This window comes from Amblyomma americanum, chromosome 2 (assembly GCF_052857255.1).
Source record: "Amblyomma americanum isolate KBUSLIRL-KWMA chromosome 2, ASM5285725v1, whole genome shotgun sequence".
In the NCBI taxonomy this organism is placed as follows: Eukaryota; Metazoa; Arthropoda; class Arachnida; order Ixodida; family Ixodidae; genus Amblyomma; species Amblyomma americanum.
The window spans coordinates 23419963-23430275 of NC_135498.1; the positions used below are offsets into that span (position 1 = coordinate 23419963).

The 10313-nt window shown below is 47.2% G+C and overlaps 1 protein-coding gene across 1 annotated transcript; it reads right to left on the reverse strand.

Annotated features, from left to right (window-relative positions):
- Positions 1-212: 212 nt before the first annotated feature.
- Positions 213-3404, reverse strand: LOC144120766 (UPF0488 protein CG14286). Its single transcript, XM_077653456.1, has 5 exons — positions 3028-3404; positions 2869-2946; positions 2718-2808; positions 2511-2645; positions 213-430 (listed from the first exon to the last, which is right to left on the reverse strand). The coding sequence occupies exons 1-5, from the start codon at positions 3055-3057 to the stop codon at positions 273-275; spliced, it is 492 nt and encodes a 163-aa protein (XP_077509582.1). The 5' UTR covers positions 3058-3404; the 3' UTR covers positions 213-272.
- Positions 3405-10313: the final 6909 nt, after the last annotated feature.

Sequence of the window (10313 nt, forward strand, 5' to 3'; positions counted from 1 at the left end):
GAGGCTGCGGAGTCAGCGGCAGCGGCACAACTCTGACGTCACGCGCGGTGCACCTGTTACTGGTGCATGCACATTAACAGCTCCGTCTGGGCCCAATGACCTTGGCTTCACATGGTGTAGTGAAGCTATCTCTTCAAAATTGTTGATTAAAAGAGGCACAACACTACAATTGCTGCAATCCATTTACAGCACCAGCTTTCAAGACATCAATGTAAATCTACTGTGCACAAAGGCTCTTTCGTTTATTATTAAAAATAAAAAGATGATGCACCTTAAGAGTCCTCAGGGTCAATGGAAAAGTTGAACTTGAACTCTGCAACAGGTGCCAGAACATCAGAACTGTCTTTGTTTGACACTGCCACTTTTCGTAGGAAGACAGACTTAGTCTCTGGAGAACTCCGGGGCTGTAGTCTAGCCTTTTGGGTGGACGCTGAAAAATGGGAAGAACGCACCACACAAATCAGGATTGTGAACAGGGTCACACAGTTTTGATAAACAATTTGGACAAATTAACTTGCCAGAAGTGTACAAAATTTCAGGCATAATAGCAAATAGTTTAAGCAGGGGGGTGAAACTTCGTATACCTCCCAGCGGCCACGAATTACAGACGGTAGCACCAATTCCTAATTCAATTACGTTTATAGTGTTTGGTGTACGAGTTAGCTCCATGACAATAGACAAACAAACCATGCGGGTGCGGGGGGTGTTCACATGGCATCTGCTTCACATGCAGACTGGTCCAAAATCGAGCCTGCTAGGGGAGGTGGGTGGATGTATCGTCATCCGCCTGCTGCGCGCGGCCGCGTGCCGTGCTTTATTTCTTTGCTGTTGCGGCATGTTAAAATTGGTTGCGCTGCTGGTCAAGAATGGTAACTGAAGCGCTGGGCCAATGTATGGAGAACAGAGAACATTTTTCATGGCTTTATTGACCCATATATCATTCCCGTTACTTTCAGTCAAAAAAAGATATTTCTCAAAATACACTGCATGTCTACGTTACAGCAGTCTGTACAATACAGATAGTGTGTGTCAACGCACCAGAGGTATCAAGAATTTATCTCAAACGGCGCAACTGACTTTTCAGTACATCATTTCGTGCATCATTCACGCAATACATATGCGATCATTCCTGCATAATTTCCACACAATAAAGAAGGATCAGTCTGTACGCAGTGAATGCACACAATTTAATGCATGCATGATGCACCTTACAACCACAGATAATTGCAAAAAATTGTTTAACATTTACGTAAACACATTAAAGCAAACTACTGTCACGCAATAGACTTCACTCTCCGTGGTGATATATGCGACGCCAATAAAATTCAGTTAACATACAGTTGCATAACCGGTCCCCATGATGTGCCGACTCTTGCGGACCAAACACTGCTCCGCCAACAGCAGTGATTAAATCATTGTTCATAATTCATGACGCCAAAATGAGCGGTGGCTCATGTGAAAGCGAGCGCAGGTTGTGGCTTCCATCGTATCCATGCGGGTCTCGCTTCACTCTTAGCAGTTTCGAATGTCACGAGCACACAGCGAAACACCGCTGTAGTTGTCACAGCACCAACATCACTAACACATGAAAGAACACGAAGCCAAAGTGTCTGTGACCAGCACTGCAAAGCAGGCAACAGAGTCTGAGAATAACGTGTGACTGACGGAGTTCACGAAACACGCCGAGGATGCATGGCGGTTGCAACGGCTGCACGGATCAGAAATTCAAAAGGGATAGAGAGTGAGTGCGAGACAGTTTCTCCCTTTCAGTACCTTCTTGCGGTTAGATCTTGTCCTTTACTACAGACGCTAGCGCCAATCCCTCCTTCAGTCATGTTCACAATGGATGGTGTATGGAGTTATGGCTTCAGCGGAGGCTTTTCACTTAGCCAGGACAGAAGTGGCTCGCGCTTTCCTCCCCCTGGTTTAAGTGCCCGGCCTGCCAGCGGTTATTTGCATGCCAATTCAGCAATTTCGTGAAGCAATACTACAGGAGGGATTATTGATCCAAGGTATGCGGCAGCTATATAAAATGAAAATTTAAAGCGCATGTTCACATTAATTGGTAACTGCGACAATATAGGTCCAAGTGTGCAGATGAACATATGATATTAACTGTTCTGATTTCGTGTTTCACATGCAAGCGACTGGGCGGCGCGACGCGGGGAAAAATACAACTTGCTCGAACCTCATCGCTCTGGCCGCTCGAGCCGCGACCGCTCGAAACAAGTTTCTTTTTCGCCGCGGCGGCAGAAATCGCGGCCGTTTCCGCTCGCGATGTGCTGGTGGTGAAGTTGCCCATGTGATTTTTGTAGACCCCCCCCCCCCCCCCCGCAAAAAAAATAAAAGTAGCGTGAACGTTCATTCATTCAAAATAAACGAAAAGTTGAGGTTCTGCTGCGAAATGAGCCGAAACATATACAAGAACTACGAACTACCGCGTTCCAACAGAGACAAAAAAAAAAAAAAAACAAGCAGCGCGATTTCTTTACAACGTAGTAGGCTCATACCTGCGACAAACTTGGCCTTTTCTTCCTTCATTTTATCCCTGTAATTCCCAAGTGTCATGCTCATAACCTGCCTTTTCTTCGCCATCGGTGCTTTCGCGCTTTGCAGAGTCTGGAGAGCCCGCAAGTGTTCAGAGTCTGTGAATGAGCAGCAAATAAACAAACATTGCACACTCCCATTTTAAAGAATAATAGCGGATGACAACTCACAGTTCTTCTTCTTTGAGTCAATTTTCGACAGGGAAGCATTCAGCTGCTCAATACACCACTTCAGTTCTCGCTCAAACTTTTCGCCGGCATCCTGCGGTGAACACGAATGGTGATCAATTCACAAGCTTCCTTAGGCATGGGACTCACAAACCTCTTCATCGCCAACGTCTTCCGAGTCTAAGGATGACGTAGATGGAGTAGTCTGCGACGGTGGGAGCTGTGGGAGCTTCTAAAGATGGGGAGCACATGATTCAAACGTTAACGCGCAAGTATACCCCATTAAGGCGTATGCAAAACTTTATAAATATACCTGAACTGGCAATTTCTTGCGTCTGTGCATGTCAAAAGAGTAACAGAAACAACTCAGCTCCTAACAGATGGCAAGAATGTGCCGATCACTACGTAATGCAACGCATGTTTACGTTCCGCACACATTACGTTCCGCACACAATGCCGCACGCACTAGCCCACTCTGAAACTTATGGGAGCCGCCATGGCAGCTGCTGGTGATGGTGATGATGGCTAAAACTAGGGCAAAAATTACAACACCGTGGCTAAGCTCTTTTTAACGGCTCAGTGCAGCAAACCACCCATCTTTACAACTAATCTAATACACTATATTTACAACAGAACCGATTCGCGCGGAAAGCTGGTGGCTCTGCCAAGGCGGCTCGGCGCTCCATCCACTACGAACGCCCGAAGCATGCCGGGAAGGCAGCGCTTCAGATTGACATCTGATGACTTGTTGACTGTTCTACGGATTAAATTTTTTTGGTTGCTCAGTTTCGTTACACTCTAGTTTTCCTCTCTGTGGTTTTTTTTACTGATGCTTTGTGCACTTTGTGCTAGTGCAGTTATCCATGCAGCTACGCACGCAGTTCATTCGAGATCCAAAGCATCCGAAGGCTCGACTCGAAGTGAGCTGAGCACACCCTAGCACAGTGCCTGGTGCCTGCTAGGCCTGGCTAGCCTGGCCCTTCGCTCGGACCAATTTACGCAGCAGGCTGGGTTTGCTGAGCGGGAACCTGTATACCAGTGAATTGAAACATAAGGGAACAAAGTTTTTTGTGAACTGAGAACTCAGTCTGCTGCTGTGACCACAAGAAGCGCGGCACGAGCTTAGAGATGTGCAATGGCGACGGCTACTGTATCGGTTTTGGGTTTATATGCAGCAAAATATTGAAGCGAAAGCTTCACTACGATACCTCGTAACGATTTCGCGGTGCTTGCGGGTTTGACCATCAAGTGAGCCAGAGGTCAAACCCCCTCACGGCGCGGTTCAGGTGTCCACCGATATATATGGGACATTACTACGCCACTTCCTTCCTTCGAACCTAATTGTAAAAACCAATCAATTTTCTTCGAGAGAAAAGGAAAGGCGCATAACTGGCCTCCTGGAACGGTGGACATTTCAGAAGCGCTTTAAGCTACGTGGCGGTAGTGACAGATGTGCGCTGCATGCGTTGGCATTCACTACGTTGTAGCAGAAACGCGGCACTGCCAGCTATATACCGTCGGCGTTCTTTGTGTTCATTGGCGTTAGCGTTGACAGCGCTCTAGAGCGATGATCTTGAGGAAAGGTAGGCGCGTAACTGGCTCTCTGGGGCAGTGGACACCTCAATCGCGCTTTGAGGTACGTGGCCAGTACATGGCGTCCTTCGTCATTCAACCGCCCGAGGCCTTCTGCTTCATGACTCCTGCCGACTGGCCGAAATGGAGGAAGTGGTTAGAGCGTTTCTACACAGCTTCCAGTCTCTGCGACAAGTCAGGGTCACACCAAGTCGACACAGTACTCCTTTACTTGATGGGCGACCAGGCTGAGGACGTCTTCGGAACCTTCAAACTCTCTGGAGAGAAAGCCCAGAACTTAGAAGTCGTCCTGAAACAGTTCGACAGCTGCTCCATACGGCGGCGCAACGCCATTTTTGAACGGGCATGCTTCAACACGAGGGTGAAAGACTTCGTAACTGTGCTTCACACGCTTTCCAACCATTGTGAGTACGGCACCATCCAAGAGGAACTGGTTCGAGACAGGCTGGTTATCAGCATTCAAGACCAGAAAAATTGTCAGCAAGACTGCAACTTGGCACTGATCTTACTCTTCAGAAGGCGCTTGAGTTTATCAGGCAGGTCGAAAGCGTACGTCAGCAGCAAGCGGAGCTTCTCCCTGAAACGCTGACCGTCAACAAAGTTGCATCAGGCAGATAGCAAATCAGGCACCCCACAAACGCTACTCAGGTCAACGACGGCCAAGAGCACTTTGAATCAAGGCCACATCTGCGTCCAGCTGACAGCGTTCCCACATTGTGTTGTTGGTGTGGAAAAGAACGACACCCGCGTTCACTATGCCCAGCGCAGACACAGGTATGCAAAGGCTGCTCGGAATGGCTACATATCTTTACCGCTTTGTACCCAACCTTGCGGACCTGCTCAAGCCGCTTACTTGTTTGCTGTAAAAAAAAAAAGCAGGAATTCATTTGGGACATTCCTCAACAGCAAGCGTTCGACACATGGAAGCAGCTACTTTTATCTCGCCCAGTGCTAGGGGCCTACAACGCTTCTTCCTTTGGACATCGGGGCAGCGATTCGACAGAAACAGACCAGTGACAAGTTTGCGGTCATTGCTCATGCCTCCCGGCTTCTGACACGGAAAAACGCTATGGAAAAATAGAGAAAGAGGCTCTTTCCTTGGTTTGGGCTTGCGGAAAATTCAGTGACTAACGTACTGGTCGGCAAGCAATTCACAATTGAAACAAACCAAAAGCCGTTGGTACCCATCTTTATGGCAAAAAGTCTTATGACCTTACACCGTGGCTACAAAGACTTAAAATGCAAATGATGAGGTACCAGTACGAAATGGTATATGTAGTACCTAGGAAAGAACTGCTCGCGGCTGACACGCTTTCTACAGCGCCTCTGCAGGAGACTGGCGACATATAGCTAGAAAGCGACATCGAGGCTGTTATGCGCTACGCAAGGACAACCCTTACTATCAGGCAGCACTGCCTGGAGTGGCTGAAAAGAGTCCCAAAAATCAGATTGCATGTGCTTGTATCTCAGAGAACTCTGCACAAAAGAATGGCCTTCCCGACGAAATTTACCCCTCGAATTAAGTGAGATCCTTCTATGAGCATCGTCAACAGCTCACCGTAGAGGACGATCTGCTACTCTACGCAGCCTGTGTGGTTGTCCCGCTCACGTGCAGGAAAGAAATTTTGTAATTTTTGCACGAAGGTCACTTTGGCATCACGAAGACCCAGGCCCGCGCTAAGGACTCCGTTTGGTTGCCTACAGTGGCCAGGTATATCGCAACCACCATAAAACATTGTCCACAATGTGTCAAGACGTCCAGCAACCGCAAAATGCCCCTTCAAAGCACCAAGTTCCCTTCAAGACCGTAGGAGAGAGTTGCAATGAACCTGTTCTTCAATAGCCACTGGTGGTTAATCGTGACTGATTATTACTCCAGATATCCGGAAAGGGGTCTAGAGAAGCTATCATCTAGTACAATGATCAATCACTGCAAATTAATTTTCGCCCAACACGGCATTCCAGAGGTGGTGGTCTCCGGTAATAGTCCGCAGTTCTCGTCCTCTGACTTCCCTAAGTTTGCTCAAGAATACGGGTTCAAGCACGTCACATCAAGCCCACACTACCCTCAGAGCAACCGGAAACACAGGAAGAATTTGCCGTCGTTGACGTCACCACCGCCTTGTCAACGCCTGTCGTCTTGTTTTCACGACAAAAGCATACACACAAGGCGGAGCTTCTTATCCCTAAGTGACCTGGTAGCTGGCGCGCGTGATTTGAATGGCACTGACAGGACCCTGAGGCCAAGGGGGCTATGGCTAGGGCGCTGGGGTACCTCGGTAGGCCACGTGAAGCGTGCAAGACAGGATAGCCGGAAATGTAACGGGCAGGGTGCCTTAACCGTTCGCACTTATCTTTCTGTGATGCAATTAATTGTGCATCATCAAAATGTGTGATACGCTGCTTCAATCGAATTGGCATCAAATCCGCTTGAGTCAGCTCAGACTTTTAGCCAGGGCCTGTTAATCAGCCAGAAACTGTTAATGTTCGTCCTGTACAGAGGCAAATCCCACAGCTAGTGTGAAAAGCCATGCACGTCCTTTTAAAAGGTTTAGCTGACGAAGCAAAGGGATTATGAGTCAATTAAAGCTCAGTTAAAACGTATATTCTGTTGAATATAGCTGCGTATACTCAACCAATGATTTCCACACACACATGTACACACCCCCTCATTTTTCTGAAAGTACCCCCTGAATTTGTAACATTTTTTTTTTCCACACGCGACGTGAAAATTTGTTTCATAGCGTTGGAAGAAGAGCAACTCTGGACAAAAGCACTTTTGAGCAGAAAGCCGTTTATGAAACCAGTTTCTTTTCATATAATGTAAGATTTCACTATAACAATCATTATATCCTGAGATCACATGACGGCAGTCTAGTATTTTTTTTTCTATTCACGTTTTTGCTATCGTCAAAAGCGTTCCCCATTGGTTTTCTATGGCAGTCTTAACTATTCAATATGATTGCTGGAAACACTTTGAAAGATTTTGCAAAATTTTTGCCAGAAAGCTGGACTTGGATCACAACCCGAAGACTAGGCTTCAAGGCGCATCACGGCCAGGGCACAAGCATAGGAAGCGTGCAGCGAGACGACGGCATTGCATGGTGACACCCAGAGGAAGCCTGCTGCTTGTTTTCTGGCGCCGCGCTTGCAATCGTGAGGGCTTCACACTTTTTTTAGTTCCGTCCATTCATAAATACAACTTCAATTCCTTGTGTAAAGTAACTGTTCACAATTATAGAAATTCAGACATCCTAATTTCAATTCTTGGCAAAACCCCGTGCTCAGTACCATTTTTTCTATATTCTGAAAACATGCAAGGCAAGCCTCTACATCGCAGCCGAGATGCCCTATACCTGCCTTGTGCATTCTCTTGAGCATTTTTTTCATCAGGCATGCATCCTGCAGCATAAACTTCAACAATGTCGATTGCACTAAAACTAACTTCTCCACTGTCCTGGCTTCACCTTTCAACTATCCAACTTCGGGAGCGTCCTACAAAGGATAAAAAATGAAAGATATAAGCTTTGAATATGAAAGTATTGTCTCGGGAACTCTGTTGCAAGGTTCATTAAACATACTTTCTAATGGCACATGTATACTCATTAACATAGTCGTAAGGAAACATGTACACGAGGTTAACCTTTATTCATCAAGTAATGCCCACAATTTAAAAAGTAGGAATGTTCGCTGTCAACTAAGAGTGCTGCCATTTTGTAAATATCGGCCCAACTTGTACTGCTTTGTGTTCCCACACCATTGAAAGCAGTAAGGAAAAAAAACGCGGTTTTGTGGCTACGAGTTGGTGCTCGCCTCGCAATCTGAAGGTCCTTGGTTCAGTTCCCTGCCCCATCAAGGCATTTGTCTCTTCTTTGCACTAGACGTCACTATTTTTGGTCTACTGCCGGCATCTTGCGAGAGCATGGTGATGTCACTGAGGAATTTCATGCCATGGACGACGACGGACGCCAGCTTTTGTGCCGATGGGACATATAATGCTTTCATATTAAAATTTCACCAATAACAACAATAATAATTTTCCGCTTGTTTTAGTGTCTAATTAAATGAAAAAAAAATGCTCGGGCTCGAAGGCCGCTCGTGGTTTCAGCAGTCCGTAACTCGTTGAGCCATAGCCTTCGCATCTCGGTTTGGCAGTGCTACAAATAAACGCATCACATTCCGCTACATGCAGCAAACTGCACCTGTTCGCCTTGGAAATATACTACCATTCTTTCAGCTTCGACTGTTTTCTTGCTGTCGCTGTAGATATGGCATAATTGAGGTGTATAGCCACTTAGATATAGTGCACACACGAGGTATAGATACTGTACATGCCGAGGTTAATGCATGTCAACATTTTCTGTATGCGGTTACTTTCTACTGTGGCACCTTCAACCTCATTGGCCAGGCAAGGCAGTCCATGCTGTGAAATGATATGCATGCTGTAAAGTCTGCCTTTCGTTCCTCACGTTTACACTCATGTGTGGAGAGGTGTATTCTCTCCTAAACAGGGAACTGTCGGTGGCCTGGAGACAGTTGCAGACAAGCACATACTCTAACCTACACATACTAAGCAAAATCCACCCCTCTACAATGAAGACTCGTGTCCCCTGTGCGGAGACCCACCCTCAATCGCACCACATGGGCTTGCTAAAAGCAACAGCAATGGTAAACATAATGAATCCCAATAGTGAGCAGTGAGAGGCTGCACCGACTAGCCTTCATGCTGACAATCAGCTCCGTCGTCGCCAGCCAAATAGGCAAAGTCCCGGTCTCTCTGTAGCTATCTTACAACTGAAAAAAAGCAAAAAAAGTGGTTTGCTCATGAAGACGCAGGGGTAATCCCTGGAAGGAAACGAGCATACCTACTGTCTTGGCTGTAATACACATAGCTCTGTGACAGTATGTTTCCATAGTGTGCAAGAACCACAGCTCATAAGACAAAGTATGGTGGGGCAACAAGAAAAGGAATGTAAACCAATAGGCCCCTGCCTGTGCCACTAAATATAACAGGCTTAACCCAATGTGATATAAATGAAAAGGCCCGAAGGCAAAGTTGTGCTTTTGCCACCCGTAGGTGGGAAAATAAAAAAAATGAGGGGGGTTAATGCTACAAAGCGACCCACAGCCGGGGGAGCGGGCCCGGGGAGACTCCCCTGATCTCCCCTGGGACGTAGCGGAGGGGGTGGGACGTAGGTTGTGGGAATGGGACTGAGGGAAGGGTTATGGGTTTATGGGTAATAGGATGGGACTGGGGACAGCGAGACATTTCATTTTCATTTTCATTTTATTACCTTAAAGACCCCTCGCGGGGTATTACATAAGGGGTGGGATTAGCAGGAAAAGGCACAAAACAATGCCATTAGTGATCATGAACAAAAAATGTTGTTTAGATTGTTTGCAAATGATGAAGGACAGGTGATGTCGACGATGTGCTGGGGAAGGCCGTTCCAATCCTTAGCTGCACGTGGGAAGAAGGAGGCTGAAAAAGTAACAGTTCGGGCACGTGGGCGAAAAACTTGAAGCGTGTGGCTAGTGCGATGAGAAATGTATGATGCTGGCGTGATGTAAGGGGCATTGCTCGACTCCTGTCTGGCCAGGACAGGGAGGGCGTCGATGTTGACCAATGGTGCGGCTCCACTCACGGGATGCCCGACCACCCAACGACGCAATAGCTCCGACTCGGAGACAGGAAATCCTAACCCGGGGCAGCTGCCTCGCGCTCCTCCACGACTTTTAGGGGTCCGGTTCGCACTTGCGAATCGCTGCCCAGCTACTAACCGTGAAGTGTTTTTCGCGGTTTTTCAGACTCCGGAAGTATGTGTGGTGGATCTAGCCAATGGAATTAGACTCCCGGGGACCCACCTGTGCTTCCAACCAACCAGCCTTGCACTTATTGCTCATAAGACAGATAGTAGATGAGTCCAAAGAGGTGGACTCCCCGTTCCACTGCTGTACCACGGGTATGCTCATAAGACAATCAAAAAACCTGTAAAAAGCAGAGAG

Excerpts from the sequence above, each read along its gene's own strand:
- LOC144120766 (XM_077653456.1), bottom strand. The coding sequence starts at position 3,057 with ATGCACAGACGCAAGAAATTGCCAGTTCAG. Across the intron at positions 2,947-3,027 it reads GCAAGAAATTGCCAGTTCAG|AAGCTCCCACAGCTCCCACC; the intron begins GTATATTTATAA and ends CCCCATCTTTAG. Across the intron at positions 2,809-2,868 it reads AAGACGTTGGCGATGAAGAG|GATGCCGGCGAAAAGTTTGA; the intron begins GTTTGTGAGTCC and ends TGTTCACCGCAG.